The sequence below is a fragment of the Rhinocladiella mackenziei genome (assembly GCF_000835555.1).
Source record: "Rhinocladiella mackenziei CBS 650.93 unplaced genomic scaffold supercont1.1, whole genome shotgun sequence".
In the NCBI taxonomy this organism is placed as follows: Eukaryota; Fungi; Ascomycota; class Eurotiomycetes; order Chaetothyriales; family Herpotrichiellaceae; genus Rhinocladiella; species Rhinocladiella mackenziei.
Window position 1 is genome coordinate 4,194,940 of NW_013550604.1, and position 16,107 is coordinate 4,211,046.

Consider the following 16,107-nt stretch of genomic DNA (forward strand, 5'->3'; position numbering starts at 1 on the left):
GTTACCATAACCGTTGGTCAACTGTAAAGAGGATCGAATCGCTTAATAGACTTCGAAGAAGAACAGAACGAAACAAACCTCAAAAAAAAAAAAGGAAAGAATTAATTCAGGCTTTCTTTTGAGCTGTGCCCGGTACTACCGAGATCCATGGCAATTTCGCATTCGGTGGTCACGGTCATTGATGAGGCTGAGGCTGTGCCACCCTGGATAGCCACCGGTGCACCCAGAGAAAGGGCGCCGGAAGAAGCATTAGGACAGCACAGGACAGCACATCCAGCAGAACAGAACTAGCACCCAAGGCGTTGCATTGCCTGGGCACAGGACGAGAGCAGAGAACCTGTCTGCGGCAGAGTCTGTGCCAGATCCGATCGCATTTGTATGAAGGCCCTACTTGTAAACTTGCAGTCACCTGCATATATATGCATAAGGCCCAATCTGCATCCGCGGATGTGGAGACTCGGGCGTGGAACCGGTGAGCAACAAACATTGTCCACATGGTAAACATCAATGGTACAATCCTTCAAGTTCTATACTTCTATTTCTAGCAAATAAAACAAAACAAATTGCAGCACCTTGCCTTGTCCGCCGCTGAAACTTCGATCTCTTTGCAACCTCGGTCCCAGGATCAGTGCAAGCACCGGGATCAGGGCGTCCAGCCTTCTTGATGGGGTCGCCCGATCACTTCGAGTCATGCCACTCGCCTGGGAAGGGGGCCAGCGATGCAACGCAATGGAATGTCGGGCTGAACTCAGGCAGACGCATTCGAATCGATTCAGTGCCTAAGCCTCCTATGCCACCAGCGACTCTCTCAAGTACAGTATGATACTGCCCCCAAGGCTGCCTGCGTAGCCTAAAAATACCAAGCACCTGCCATCAAGTTTCAACATGCACATGCACTAGTAGCATTGGAATTTTTCTCATTTGCCCACTGCCTTACTCTTGCCCACCTGTTCTGCAGTGCCCCAGACTGCACTTGTGTCCAAAGCCACCAAATTCCCAACGTTCCCGCCGTCAAGGGAACCGAAATAACAAGCACGATGGTCCAATCATGGTCGACCGAGGTGATGGCCGAGCCGTCCGGCAATCGCGTCTTCGTGATGAATTCTGTAGAGAAGAAATTCTGGAGGGCCCGGTCAGAACGGACATGAGGTTCGGCATTGCATTTTGAACAGCTGCGGCACCAGTAACTCAACTTACCAGGACAATAGTCGCCGGGAGATACACAAGCATAATGATGGTCAACAACTTAACCGCAGCTTCATCTTGCATGCTTCGCGTGGCAATCTCCTCCATTTTTATGTTTTCTTCTTGGGCTTCTCTTGATAAGTTTTGGAGCGTGTAGCCACTCTCCAGGTCGAGGAAGCTGGAAAGCTGCGTAGAAGATCACGGTTAGCCTGGCTCCCGTTGACGCTCAGTCTCCTATCCCTTTTCGATAGAACTCACTAGTTGAATGGAACTCCTCAATTTCTTATGAAGATTGTCGGCTTGTTCGACAAGGAGCGTTAGCTCCTTTGAAATGTCTAATGCCATGTTGATATTCCAATGGGGATGTGGATGTTTGCCATTCTCCCCGTGACCATGTGTATTATGGCAACTGATCTTCGTGATGATTGCCGACATGTCCTCTGCGTTCGAGCGGCTTGCTTTTAGGGCTAGTATTGTATCAAGAATATCGTCCTCCAACTGTTTCAGTTGCTGGCGGACGCCAAAGTCAGCCAGTCCCGCTGCTCCACCTTGACCATGATCCGCAAGGAGGAGTCGCGATGCCTGCACTCGGTCAGTATTGCCCAGTATTCGCCATAATTTTGCTAACGTGATCATCCAGAGCTTCCGCGAGGTAAGCAAGGTATGGTCTCCATTGGGTCGTGGCCCAATGGAGAAGTGCCTGATGAATCTGAAGTGTACTACAGGCGTTGAAGGTACCGCTTTTTGCGTGGAATTTGCTAAATATTCGCTGGGCAGCCGTAGGCAGTGATACAAAGACCCAGGAAGTCGAGGATGTGCCGAAATCAATTCCTTGATAAACAAGATATTGGCGTAAGGACCAGGGGCTCGGAGCCTCCTCTCTGCCATTCAGCTGGACATATCTAACGCAATAGGCAAGTTCTGGACACAGTGAGCGCTATCCCATCCAAGTGAAAGTACGGGACATTACCAAACCCAGAACCTGGGAAGCCCTCCACAGACCGTGGATGTAAGTTGAATTGCACCCTCGGCGGTGCGATTTCCACTTCGACCCTGCGTTGGCCCTGGTACAGGAGTACGTCTTTTAGACGGGGAAATACTCCAAGCCGTTCCAGAACTTCCTCGAAAACGTCCTCGGTCACCAACAACGGACCATGGGAGTAGCTTTGTCGAATATGACTACAAAATGTAAACATCAGCGCCCTCCACACAAGCTCCAATGATGATGATGCTTACAGAATTAAGGGATTTCGACGCTGCTACATGACAAGTTAGTGTCTCTTATGCCCACAATTAACGGATAAGACTGACCATGAAAAACTCCCGGACATCCTCCACACACCCCAGTCTCTTCATTCTCTTGCTGCCATCACTTGATCCCCGGTCGAAGTCGAACTCGTGGTGACTGAAATCCCCAGAATCAAGAGAATTCTTCCCGCTAGCGTTTTCCGTCCGCGCCTGGCCTCTTTGTCTTTCACTTCCGCCTTGCGGTTCCTGGACGTTGACGTGATCACAAGAGAGAGTGGATTCTGAGCTAGACTCCTGTGATGCTAGCAAAATAGCATAAAGCTGAGATGTCCTGTCCCTTGGCAGAAAGATGTTCTTGACATTATCACGATACTGATGATCATACGTTTGGTCTGAGGATCTGAGAACACTAAGGACATCTTGACAAGCCATTCTTTGCCTTCGCGCTGTGATACCCTCTAAAAAAAGACGGAGAAGGATCTCTTTGAAGATGAACAGGTATGTGTGATACTAGTATCTTCAATTTGATGTGGGCATCGTCAAGGTGACATGAGGCTGAAAGAGCGCATTTTCTTCTTGTGTTCACGAAATCATTTGATTGGATATACATATCTGGGTCGGCAATTGTTGCGGTAGGAGTACATTGTGATGATGACCCCGGCTTGGTTGTTAGCCGTACATACTGCGGAGCCCCGGCCTCGTCTCAGCCTCAAAAAGGGCATCCAAGTACAACTTCAGGCAACCTTCCGTTTCTCAAGCGTGCGGATGTGCGGATGCGGAAATGGGAAAACTCTTGCCCGTGGTTCCCTGCAGCCATAGTCTGATCGAGAGCCTACTTGTACACTCACTTTTTGCCATGATGATACGATCAGAAACTCAAGGTCGGCGCTGAAAGCTCTTCAGCCTGCTGGTGCCTTCTCGTGCCTGCGTGTGCCTATTTTGACGACCCATTGGACGAAGTATATAGAGAACCTAGATAGCAGGACCTCTTGCAGGAAGACAGAGCCCTCGATACCAGACATTGTAAAACACTAGGGTATTCCAGCCCGGCCTAATCCTTTGAATGATGTACAGGCACTTCGTAAACCTTCCTCCTCACCGATCCTTCGATAGACTAATAGAAACATTCAACTACTGTGATCTTAATAGCTCCTGAGACGGCCTGTCCGGCCCCCAAACTGGCACGCGCTTTCAAAGTCAAGACGAGATGAATAGAAGATCTGTGATGGGTGATATCGTAGGTCGTCCTTCCTATACTCACCACCCTCATGTTGGTTCGGTGAGCGATTATCCGGGTCTCACATCTCATTAGTTGTGATGTGATCTCTCGAATGGCGGACGGTAATGTACATGCCATTATAGATGCTCTCTGCTCCGTTGGCTCTTGAATGATAGCTCCGGCGAGATGGAGGAAAATTACTGATGGTAACTAGAACATTGGCATAGTACTACCAACTTTCAAAGGTGATACTTGCCATCCCCTCTTCGATCCCATTTCCAAACGATCTGAACGCCAAAACGCCCTCTTCTGACCGAAAATCAACCTCAACCTGATAAGAAAATTGGTAAATAGTCTTCCCAGACTGGGAGCTCACTTTCTTCCTGGATGCCCTTTCTAGGCTCAGCCGGGTCTTAATGGTCCCTTCTAATCGCACGTCGGAAGTCTTGAGATGCTCTGGGGCGTTGTCCAATCGACAAGAGAAAAGCGACACTTCGCTTGCTATCTCTTTTGCATTCGAACCAAGAGTCTGAGACACGCCTCTGTTGAGCTTAAAGTTCCGGTCCAGCTCTTGTCCCTATAAATTTCAGTCTTGCAACGCATATGGGAAGCGACATATCCCATACCTTGCTGACTGTCCAATGCATCCTGTCCGCGCAATACTTGCGCTGGTCGAATTCATCAATGTAGGCATCGTTTTCGTCGTCAATTCCCTCTCTGAATGGTTCTCCCCAACACCAACCGTAATGTCTCTTCGCAATGATGCTAATAGGTCGCACTCCTTCCAGTCCTCGCAAAACAGCTCCTTTGACAATGGCCGCTTGACTGAAAAGGAAATCTCAGCTACAACGAACAGGTCTCAAAAAGAAGAGATTCTGTCGAACATACCAGTCCTCTGGCGATGTGAAGTGGGCAATTCCACTCCGGTTACACCATTCTTCCAATTTCGTATTCAGGTAAGGTGAGGCACCGAAACCACCTACCAGAATGACTCTCTGCAGCTCGCGCGTTTAGTCCCGGGGCGAATAAGATCCAATTCGATTTACCCGATCAACTCACATCAATTTGGGTGTTCGTCTTTTTCTTCAACTGCGAAGCTTGATCCTCCACCAATTTGATACATGTGTCGACGCCGGGATCGAAGAATTCCTTCATAGTATCCCTGTTTTGCAATATAACTCCATAAATCAGCGGCTCAAAGAACCTGGGGTCTAAGTCGGCTCACCGGGGAATTTTCACAGTTTGGTCTTCTTTGTCATACAGTTCCTCGTTGTCAACGTTCATGATGATAGGTTCGACATAGTATTGCTCTTTTTCGTCACCTTTACGTCCGAAATCTTTCTTAGCTGTGTCGAAAGATCTCATGAAAGTGCTGCCAGGTCCACGTTTCTTGCTATCGACCGAGAAATACGCATCTCCAAAGGTCTTGCCCATCCACACCAGAAAACGGCGATCAATGAAGGTAGAGCCACATTTTCCACCTAAAGGGGAGAAGTTAGCGAAGCCTCCCAGCTCTTTTCTCCCCCCCCCCAAAACAAAGATAGTACTCACCTGATCCGCGGCATATTTCCTTGTGAACCAGCGGCTCAGTCCGAACGATTTCGTAAGTGATTAGATCCTAGGAGAGAGAATCAGTACGGTGCGTGGCAAAAGCTATTTTTCGGGAGATGTACTATCGTCCCTCCACCGCAATCACAGACCAAGACATGCTGCCCTACCTAAACAAATTGGTTAATAAACGTTATTGCAAGAGGGTCTATGGTCACGAAGAACCTTACTTTCAATGGGAACGTTGCAGCAGAAGTGAGAAAAGGTTTCAATGCGTACAAGGCTGCTGCCTCGGGTTCGGAGATCATCTTGACCTTGTCCCTCGGCCGTGATCCGAAACCGGCCCCCAGAGCAGCTTCACGAGTGAGTTGCTGAGCGCGGTCCGACCAAATCGCAGGCATTGTGATCCAGCACTCTATCGGGAAGATATCGACGACTGGAGCGCCTAGTCGCAGTTTGAGATATTGCATACTATAATGGTAGATTTCGGTGAGGTAGTCTTGCACAACATCCTTTGCCGATTTATTCGGTGGGAGATTAGGAGACTCGGAGAAGGTGGTTCCATACAAGTGTTCCAGGAGCGGATCATCATGCTCTGTGCGATCAATGCTGCCTTCAAGTTGTAGCTTTGTCCAGGCATATTGTTTGTGGGCCTGGGTCACTTGGTAGCCGTACTGGTTGCGGGGGAATTTGAACTTTTCATTCTCGGATGCGTATGCGATGATAGAGGGTGTCTTCCAGGCCGTGTCTGGGTTTCCCGGCCACTTGGACACCAGAACTATGTCTTGCCAACTAAGCGTATTTGTCGTCGCGAAAGCAACTCCTGAGTAGGTGGTGCCATAGTCAACGCCAACAATGATTTTATGGTGAACAGAAATCTCACGGTTGGTCGTCCTTTGGGATGACATACTCAGCGATTGTGATGGTCTCGAAACAAAGAGTCGATGGACGAGGCTTGATCGATAGCGGAAATAGAGGTTTATCTGTACCGTTTGCGCGACCAGGACCCCGGTCTATCGTTGAGGCGGAGATTGTGGCAGAGGCTGCAGAAAAGGGAGGGGGCTTCAGTGCCTGCCTGCGCCTCCCTGAGTGCGCCCCGCTTTGCATGAGTCGTAGCAACTTACAGGAGCGCAAGGGAATACGCGTCGGTGCGTGCCTAAGCGGTGAATTTATACCTGGAGCCTCGCGCAAGAGAACGAACCTCCTTGTAGTTGACCTGCTTTGAAGAGCCGAAACAATAAGTTTGAAGACTTGTCTCTCACTCTTGTTTCTGCCGTCCCAAAGTCTCGACGACAAGTCCGGATGCCTTTCGAGGATTCTGGGGGACCACAACATCGTCCTCTCCGCGGCCATGACACACCGGATCCAATGGACATCGACGGCTCAGCCAGTGATCTCCAGCATGTAAGCGCACAAGCGACTGAACGCTACGTCGACGCAGGCTCATGCATTCAGAATCAAGAACCGTCATCGAGCTCAAATCTAGAAGATACGAATGCTGGAAAAGAACAACGATCTCTCTCCGCTCCTTGGGAAGGGTATCACGAGGTCAACGTATCACCGGCAAGCGGAGAATACCGGCCTCATGAGAAGGACGTCTCGTACGATCTGACAAGTTCCAAACGCGACGAAGGCGCAATACACGGCAGTGGAAAGGATACCGACATAAGCAATAAACCGAAGACTGGAACCCGCCAATCGATCTTCAGTTTTTTTTCGGGCTCGGATAAACGAGAACCAAAAGCATCTGAAGATGCCTACAGGACAGAAACGAGAGTGGCTATATCACGGGCCAAGTTGCAGAACTTCGAAGAAGCATACGCAAGGTTGGAGAGAGCCAATGGCGACCTCAAGCGAAAGCTTCAAGGGGCTCGCGCAAAAAATGATCAACTGTTCGAGCAATGGACGGAGGGAAAAGTGGGTGGCCGCTGGAATCCTCTGCCGGATGATGAAGTCCGCCAGCTACTCAAGAACCTCGACAACGACATCACAGACTGGGCCGCGAAATGGGCTGTGAAAGGTCTGGATCTGGGAAGGGGGCCAGATGAATTCGTCATTGAGTTCGCAGCGTATCTTTCGCCATTCGTGAGATTGACACAAAATGGCTCCCTTCCCACCGTCATATGCGGACCTCCTGCAAGAATGCGGGAGAAAATTCCTGTGCTGCTCTTGAATGGTGGTCTGTGGGATACAATTCATACCAAGTTTTTCAAGACCCCTTTTTGGTGTTTCCCAAACCATTCGGAGGCTTTGCACGACATTTTTAGCCAACTGGCCAAAGGTATGGAATATGGAAAGCCCTTTGTCTGTCTGTTTTGAAAGAGCTATGTACTGAACAATCAAACTTTCAGGGGATCCTCGAGAAGCACAAGCATGGCGGTGCTCGCTGTGGCGGCTTTTGTCTCCAGCTCGGACATCCGATATGACGAGGTCTCAGCAAGAGGTTTATGAAGACACGAAAAACAAAATCAGTGATTTCTGTGACACGGTAGCCTCGCATTTCGAAAGTGGACCTGCGTGCTTCCTCTTGAAGGCCGAATCTGAAGATCACCAACGAGACCACCGAGCAAAACAACTCCGCGAGATTTTGAGGGACGCAGCGGCAATTGCGGAGAGGCTTTGGACTCAGAACTCTTCTCTTGAAACTGTCGACCTGAAATACATCCAGGAAAGAAATTTGACGTTTGATGTATCATCACCACTCTTGCAAGGACATAGACAAAGCAGACTCGCCGGGATTGACGATGATGACGAGGTCAACAACGGCCGGAAGATTCTTATTGTGACCCGACCGGGGCTCGTGAGGGTTGAACAGAATGAAGGCAATGGCAGTGGTCGAACTCTGGCCAAAGCCATTGTCTGGTTGGACGATCTCCCGCAAGGACAAGGAGCGAGACGGTAATTTTGATAAGTTGCAAATACCACATGGGGCTGCCGAGGTCGGGGGCCCAATCTAGAATCAAGTGGCCTAAGCAGGGATAGCTGCATTTGGTGTATCATCTCATGCGAGCCTACAGGCAAGTTCGACAGGTTTTGACAAGAGTCTTTGAAACTCTACCAGTTGCAGACAAATTTTCAACCAATTGCTTGATGTGCTGGACCTCTAGACGTCCTCAGCCTTACCACCTTCGCATGTAGTGAATGAATTTGAAACGAATTCTTCGTAGCAGAATCACTGTCCGCGGCCCTCAGAAGTTTTGGCATGTGAGATTGTTGGCCAGGTACGAGCCAGGCTTTTTATCTCACTAGCATGTACATATACAAGGCCAAGTTCTGCATGAGTTCAAGACCAGGCATGCGACACACAAGCCGAAGGTCCTCGGATGAGATAGATGGGTTCGTGGGGCTTAGGACTGGCTACAGGACCCGCTGAAAGACCTGAAGAGACCTGACCACATCGCGTCACATAAATCCATCCCACCTCATCCGGCGCTGCTCGCACTCACGCTCTTAAAATTCTCTGGTATGTGCTCAACATCGAGGGCAGATACGGATAGGCGGACTATCTAACCATCGATGAAGAGCAGATAATCAACCCCTTGTAGGAACTCGGTCCTCGATGACGAAAAGGATGGCTTAACTAAGGATTCAGGTAAAGGACGAGGCTGGCAATGCCTAGCAAGTCTATAGGGTATTAGTATCCCAACATTCCTAATTCCTGGCCAAAATCACCAGACATCGCATAGTTATGTATGCACTAAGGGCCAACAAATACGACACCGGACAGAGATGGTCCAGAATGGTTTATTATTCACCTGGAACCTGCAACTCGGAATCAGGATAAAGAGGTGAAAAATCCCAACAACACTGGGAAGGAAAGAAATAAGTTCCGAAGCTATGAATCATGATTCCCCATCCCCCTCTTGCCAGGGGACGTGCGAGTCCGTCGGCGACTCTGAAACGTGTTGTGCCCTTGTTTCCTTCTGCCCTGAGTTTCCTGCTCTTTGACTCTTCCCATACCGTGACTCTGTCCTCTTCTACTGCTCTTCTCTATATCTTCCGTGACTATACTATTCCTTTTTGACCTTTCCTCTTCCTTTGGCTATTCCTTCCTGTCGTTTACTCCCCAGTGCCAAGTCCCTCCAATGGTCCCGATCTCATACTCCTCACAAGTGGCGTTGATGAATTGGTAGTGACGGCCTCGGAGGCACTTTGAGCAGAGATGGTAAATGTCTATTAGCGCATCTTCCGCTACCCACTTGACAAACTCGCTCTTGGCCTAGTTCTTGATTTCTGGAATCCCAACCAGCTCTGCGGGCAATATTGGGGAACCCTTCTTAGCTTTTTCTTCGGTTTTGAGCCATTCCGAGACAAGAGTGCAAAAAAAGGGAACACGATCTTCTGGTGCTCTTTTAAATGTGTGGGATGCACTCTCCCAGAACACCAACTGTGAAGAGACGACTGAATCAACATCATTATCCGAGGGAAAACTTGGTGGAACTTGAACTTGTTTGAATTGCATGGCTGACTCATACGATTCGTTGCTAGTAGGGATACCTTGGTGAACAAGTCGTGTTGAACTCCATGGTCTCTCGTTCAATGTCCAAAGGAGGTCAGGTTGTGTTTTGATTGGCCAATCGATCTTGATACCCTTGGCTTCCGCATCTGCGCTTCTATTATGGTCAATCAGACCCCAAGAGGTTGTTCTCTCCTTTGGTCTATAGCAGAGACACACCCATATCGAATCTTCCTCTCCATGAAGACCTGCGGCGCGGTAAATCTCTTGGGTCGAAGATGGTCGGCTTCTTTGGTGTAGATGTTGTTGCACTAAGGGAGAAGAGGGCGGATGGAGAAGAAGGTGGAGGGAGAGTTGTAATACGATGTGGCCTTCGATGTTGGCCTGCCTCAGGTGCCTATTTCGACCGATATCGACTGATAATCTTGACAGGAGCGTGAACAGCTTTCGAGGTCTTCATTTTTTGCGAAGGTCTGAAGCAGATGTCGTGAAGAAAGGTAAAAAGTGCGAAGGGGAGCGAAATGACGAGCGGGGTGTGAGTGTGGAGGCGGTTTCTCAGCGTGAGAGAAAGAGAATTCAATGGTTCATGGCGATGCTTTCTTTTGAAGAACAGGCGAAGCGGTCTGACCGAATGCGTTGAGGGTTATCGAGTCGAGAATCTGCAGTGGTGGGACGAAGGCAGAGAAGAATGTTAGAATGGTTGGGGTCTTAAGGAAGGAAGTGTACTGGAACAGTACGCAGGAAGTATTAAAATTCCTAATTAGGATATCAGTAAAGGACACTCACCGCTCGATGCGGACGGCAGAATCAACATCGTGATACCGCTTCTGATATTGGGTGACAATCGCAACCGTGGATGGTGACCCAACCACTGCCTTCTTAGTCGCATTGAATGACAGGACAAGGCTGCGAGACAAGGCTGGAGTACCACAGCTCGACTATACTTCAACGAGACGCCGGCCCAATGAATGAGCAGGACAGATTTTGGGGATATAGCAGCATCTTCCTGCTATATGCGCTCGCACGCGCCGTAAGACGAAGGGCCCAAGGATCGAATGCATACCGATTGTCATGACAGACAAAGAGATTCAGGGTTGAAGATAGTTATGCATTTTCCTCGCTGGAACCTTACTGGACTCTGCGCTGATAAAGTGTGGTCAGATCGTACCGTCAAATGACGTTAACGAGCAGAGCCCTTTCTGCCCCATTTTACATTCAGAGCTTTTGCGCGGCCTCGTCGTCCCGTAGCCTCATCCCAACGGCCAGCAGTCGGGCTAAGCGTCGAGAAGGACAAGCAGCAGATCCCATGAGAGTTTTCTTTTTTTTTGGGAGGGGGGGACTGCCGATTTCTTACCGTTCTTCATGCTACATCTTTAAGTGGCGGAATGCTCACCTCACCTTGGAATGCAGTATCCCGCGAGACCGGCGGCGAGGACTTACAGAACTGAGGCCCCTTCAAGGAGTCACAAGCCATTTGGGATAGTATCCCTCCGATATATAGATGTTCTCCTCAGTCCTTGAAATTGGTGCGTCAGGAGAACCTGTTTTTCTCAACGGAAAGACAGCAGCCTCATCCATGCGAGGGCCGTGTCCATGTGGGGCCCATACAACGCAACAAAAAGCCATTCTCGAGCACCTCCTTACCTAGTTTCCAACCATGATGCTGCATCTACAAGTCACGCCGTGCGTTTCCACGTTCAGAAAAGAGTGACGTTGAAAATAGGAGCGGAGAAGGGCGCCACTGACTCCACGCAAACCCCAATTTCTGCAAAGACCAGCCGAGTATCAGAGATTTATATATAATACAACACCAGAAAATACGTCGGTACCTTGCTCTGGAAATTTCCAGCGAGACAGCCTTGGTGTCGAAGAATCGAAAATGTCGCAATCCACATTCGACGTCGTGATCGTCGGCGCAGGCCTCTCAGGCTTGCAATCCGCACTGACGCTGCATCGCGCCGGGCTTCGGTATTTGGTTCTGGAAGCCCGTGACCGTGTAGGCGGAAAGACACTGACGCTGCGGTCGTCGAGCACGGGGGCGGTGAAGTCAGACTTGGGTGCCGCCTGGATCAATGACAGCAACCAAAGCCGGATGTGGGCATTGGCGCAGGAACTGGGATTGCATACGTATGTGCAGAACACATTTGGAGACGTTGTTGTGCAGGACTTTAACGGGAGTCTGGTCAAGTTCCCATACGGCGGTGTACCCAAGGTATGCCACCTGCTCCGCCCAGTTTGGGTTGTTTGTGAATTGGATATCCTTTGTCTAGTGGAGATTGACAAAGTCTCGGCGTGCTTAGTATCCATCAGCCAAAGACACAGAGTCATGCATCTCAATCCGCGACCTGGTCGAAGAGGTCTCAACCACCAAATCCCCCTCGATATTCTCGGCAGGTCCGCATCGCCAGAGACTTGACTCCATCTCTTTCGAAACATACCTGCGCGAAGCAAATGTGACGCCCAAGGCCTTCGCGACTGCTCAAGTCTGGACGCACGCCATGCTCGGTGTCGACCCGGCTGAAGTTTCTGCGCTGTACTTCCTGGAATACTGTGCCGCTGGGGGGGGCCTGATGACGATGCGGTCCGACTGTAAAGATGGAGGCCAATATCTGCGCATCCGAGAAGGTACCTCTGCTTTCGCAGAGCGGATGGCTCAGAGGTTGACGCCTGGATCCCTCAAGTTGAACAGTCCTGTGTGGGGAGTAACTCAGAACGCAGACGGGACTGTTTCGGTGTCAGCCAAAGGCCCAAGCCCCATGGCCTATAATGCTCGAAAGGTCATCATCTCGGTCCCCACACCGGTCTACAAGACAATCACATTCTCACCACCTCTTCCGCCCTCCAAGACTTCCGTGGTCAACCGCACTCGCTATGGCTTCTACACCAAGTACATAGTGAATTTCAGCAAGCCATTTTGGGCAGAGAGGAAGCTGTGCGGGCTCGGGCAGTCGTTCGTCGGTCCAGTCTCAGTGTTTCGTGACACTAGCCTGGGAGATGACAAGTACTGCATGACATGCTTCATCGGCGGACAGTTTGGGCGGCGGTGGGCGGCTCAAGACGCCGAAGGGAAAAAGGCATCGGTCTTGAAGCAGATCGGCGACATCTTCGCAGACGGCAAGGATATTACTCCGCTTTTCATCGAAGCATACGAGTCGCCTTGGATGGAGGAAGAGTATTCAGGCTGGGGTTGTCCATGTCCGGCCCTGCCACCGGGCGTGTTGGCTGATGGATGGGACGCGTTGTGTGCTCCAGTAGGAAATGTGCACTTTATTGGAACTGAGCTGAGTACAGTTTGGCGTGGTTATATGGAGGGGGCAGTTGCAACAGGTGAGAGAGGAGCGATGGAAGTTCTGACCGAGTTGAAGGGTGGAAAACTGAGCGCGAAGCTGTAGTTGTTGATAGCACGCAAGAATGATCAGGTGGCGGTACAGCAGCCTTGTGGTATGTTTGCTGAAGCGTGTAGATCAAGAAGCTTGACAAGATGGTCTCCCTTGGTCTGAATGGACACCCTGCCAGAGAAGATTCTTTGATTCAACTGATCAATTCAAACAGAGTGAAGTGTGTTGATGTTCGAGCAGAAGAAAAGCAAAGGGGTAGCGAATATTAACCGAGTTTTGCTGATGTCTTGTATTACCTGATTCAGTTAGTGAATTTTGCAAATAGATACGTTCGTTTTGGTTAGCTCATCCGGTACAGCGGAGGAAGTACAACACGTGACAAAGCAAGGAAGAAAAGGAAAAAGTCAAGTTTGTTTGTCAACATTAACTCATTGTAGAGCTAAAACTACTCCCAACGGTCCATCGACTCAGTTCAGAAAGCCATCTCAAGGTCTCAAATTCAAACGAATGGCTTCTGTCCAGCCGGGTTCTAGGGTATGACATGTCTCGTAACAGGAATGACGTCCAGATTCCGGGATTCGGTTCACGCGGAGACTCCGGAAAATTCGGCGGCTCATTTCTTCTCACCAGAGATGGAGCGAGCTAGATCTAAGCAGTCATCAGTATGAAGGATGCATTCGGATTGGAAAGGTGCTCGTGTGTACCTGATGCAGCCTTACTTGCACTACTCAAAGCATTTGCAGCCATCTCTTGTGCCTGTTCCAGATATCCCTTGCTTGATTCTTGTGCAGCATCGGCATTGGAACTAGCCTTTGGAGCATAGTGGGAGGCAGTGTCCTGGACATTCTGGGCCGCGGAGGAGAGTTTGTCGGTAGTGGCGTTGAAGTTGGATTGAGTCTCGTCGGAGAGTTTCTGAGTAGTGGACTTGCTATCTCCTAGGAGAGAGTTAGACCTTTGTTGTAGAGACAGAGGGGCCTGAGAACTGACCTGGCTGAACCATGCCTGCAACGCTGTCTGCGGTATCGGCGACAGACTCTTTGGCCGTGTCGAGGGTGGACTTTTGCGGGTCTGGGGTCATGGTCTCCGAGATTTCTATGAACAGGTTAGATCACAGGTCAGCTTACGGGGCGATGAGGTGGACGTACGGTCAGTCAGAGGATTGGAATACTGATCTGGTTCTTGTGGACATAGAAAAATAGTGACACAAGTTGAGTGAGTGTGCAGCTCGACAACAATGAAGAATAGTGGGATGGCTGTGGAAGAAACCAGGAGAGAGGAGAGGTTGAGGAAGCACGAGGATTTGACTTTTGCTGAACCCTATCAGAGACTATACAGGCGCTGTCGCGTTGAAGCTCCAGTTGCAAGGAAGCAGTTAACACTGCCAAGTTGGTGGGGGTATAAATTTTGACGTCATGGCAAAGAGCAGTACAGAAAGCAGAGAGCAATCATGTGACAAAAGAGAGGAACAGGAAGTGGGAAGCGACAGGCGACAAGGCAGGGTACATGTTCAATGTACCATCCTCGTCCTTCTAGTTTCTACAAGGGTACTTTGGTGCTCAGGTCGACAATGTGCGCCATACCTGTGTCTTTTCTGCTCGAGGGGCCCAACTGAACTTAACTGAATGGAGGGGTATCGGCTTGCTTGCCCGCTGTGAATAACATCATCTTCGAACTTGGATCTTGAACGTAAACGCAGTCAAACCACCTCTTGCATGTACTTCATCCCCTCATCCTCATTACGGTACCATGCCACTGTTACTGTGATCGGCAATCACTAGTTCGTCGGTTCGGACTGTCGAACTTACTGGTTAGCATTACCCCTTCTGCGTCACCGATTCAGGCTCCTGGAGATCAGGCTGCTTTCCAACGTTCTCGAGCTCAGCTCCCTTTCCACCATACGCCACGGGCAACGAATCTTGTAAACCCTTGACATTGCTGTTCGCTGCGATTTCCTTGGCGAGATTGGCACCATCGCTCATTGGGTGGAATTTTTTGATGGTCTTTGGAGCCACGAACAATTTCATGAACGCATAGATGAAACCCATGATGGCCGGCACATTGACGAAGAACTTCTCCTTCAGAAGCTCAGGATAGTTCTGAGCAAAGATCTTTATTGTTTCGGTACTGGCTGCTTTGACGACGGGAGATTGACGCAAGAAGCTGATCGATTTGTAGTCATGAACCTGAACTATCTTGTACGGATCATAGTCGGCAGTGATAGTCTTGGATGCTTGTTGGATGCCGAGAGAGGCCAAGGCAGCCTCCATGAGAACCACGCGCCATTCGAGGAACCTTTGGAACAACAAGTCAGTCCGAGAATCGCATGTCAAGTACAGGTCAGCTTACTCTTGCAAGTCTCCAAATGTTTCCTCCACATTCTTGACGCTACCATAAATGTTCCAGGTGATGACTTCTTTGAGCTCGGGGTCAACTGTATCGTGTGCCCCGAAGGTACTAACATAGCCCAGTCCGTTGAATTTGTGCCGGTTGAACTTCTTTTGCGTCAACTCCAGAGGCTTTATCTTGGCTCGCCAGTCCAATGTCTTGGTGAGTTGATCCTTAGACTTGGCCAGGTCTCCATCGTTGGCATTGAGAAATTTCTGGAGGATGATCTGGGTGGGGATATCGTTTGCAGGATCTTTCAGATAGACGCCCCAGATTTCTGGATGGCCATGGGATTTGGCAGCCGCCCAAAGGTCTTCGATAGGAGGAGTCGGCTTCGTCACAGTTATCTCAGTCCTGTCGGCCTCCTTGGCTGCCTCTTGCTCAGGGATTGCAGTGATAGTTATGCCAGTCTCCTGTGCATAATTAGCCGGGTGTTCAGGAACAATTCAAAGACGCTGGATAATATCGTACTGTGGGTGGAGTGGATTCATTGACGACTTTCAGCTCGGTTGGGGTCACGTCTGGGACGACACCAGAGACCTCACTAAGGAGAGTAGTGCTGGTGGGCGCCGCGGTGGTTTCGTTTGCAGTCATTTTGTTGCGCGAGGGCGATGGCGATTTGGCGCGTCGCAAGAGAATGCTAGTCGATGTCAAAGAGGGCCTCTGGAGGAGGATTTACACCGTCCAGGATCCCACTTCGGGTCTGCAGGCCCTGAATTCAAATATGT

The 16,107-nt window shown here is 49.9% G+C and overlaps 6 protein-coding genes across 6 annotated transcripts; 2 read left to right on the forward strand and 4 right to left on the reverse strand.

Moving 5' to 3' along the window:
- Positions 1-880: 880 nt before the first annotated feature.
- On the reverse strand, positions 881-1,530 carry Z518_01478 (uncharacterized protein; the record flags this gene model as incomplete). The annotated part of the gene is made up of 3 exons (XM_013422078.1): positions 881-1,120; positions 1,198-1,371; positions 1,444-1,530. 3 exons carry the CDS (start codon positions 1,528-1,530, stop codon positions 881-883), a joined length of 501 nt encoding a protein of 166 aa, XP_013277532.1.
- Positions 1,531-3,881: 2,351 nt separating this feature from the next.
- On the reverse strand, positions 3,882-6,108 carry Z518_01479 (uncharacterized protein; the record flags this gene model as incomplete). Its single annotated transcript, XM_013422079.1, has 8 exons — positions 3,882-4,229; positions 4,279-4,477; positions 4,541-4,647; positions 4,712-4,814; positions 4,878-5,133; positions 5,204-5,270; positions 5,326-5,370; positions 5,431-6,108. 8 exons carry the CDS (start codon positions 6,106-6,108, stop codon positions 3,882-3,884), a joined length of 1,803 nt encoding a protein of 600 aa, XP_013277533.1.
- A 394-nt stretch (positions 6,109-6,502) lies between these two features.
- Positions 6,503-8,102, forward strand: Z518_01480 (uncharacterized protein; the record flags this gene model as incomplete). Its single annotated transcript, XM_013422080.1, has 2 exons — positions 6,503-7,481; positions 7,552-8,102. The coding sequence occupies 2 exons, from the start codon at positions 6,503-6,505 to the stop codon at positions 8,100-8,102; spliced, it is 1,530 nt and encodes a 509-aa protein (XP_013277534.1).
- A 3,433-nt stretch (positions 8,103-11,535) lies between these two features.
- Positions 11,536-13,048, forward strand: Z518_01481 (uncharacterized protein; the record flags this gene model as incomplete). Its single annotated transcript, XM_013422081.1, has 2 exons — positions 11,536-11,868; positions 11,957-13,048. 2 exons carry the CDS (start codon positions 11,536-11,538, stop codon positions 13,046-13,048), a joined length of 1,425 nt encoding a protein of 474 aa, XP_013277535.1.
- Positions 13,049-13,607: 559 nt separating this feature from the next.
- Positions 13,608-14,072, reverse strand: Z518_01482 (uncharacterized protein; the record flags this gene model as incomplete). The annotated part of the gene is made up of 3 exons (XM_013422082.1): positions 13,608-13,642; positions 13,699-13,929; positions 13,982-14,072. The coding sequence occupies 3 exons, from the start codon at positions 14,070-14,072 to the stop codon at positions 13,608-13,610; spliced, it is 357 nt and encodes a 118-aa protein (XP_013277536.1).
- Positions 14,073-14,808: 736 nt separating this feature from the next.
- Positions 14,809-15,973, reverse strand: Z518_01483 (uncharacterized protein; the record flags this gene model as incomplete). The annotated part of the gene is made up of 3 exons (XM_013422083.1): positions 14,809-15,286; positions 15,341-15,792; positions 15,851-15,973. The coding sequence occupies 3 exons, from the start codon at positions 15,971-15,973 to the stop codon at positions 14,809-14,811; spliced, it is 1,053 nt and encodes a 350-aa protein (XP_013277537.1).
- Positions 15,974-16,107: the final 134 nt, after the last annotated feature.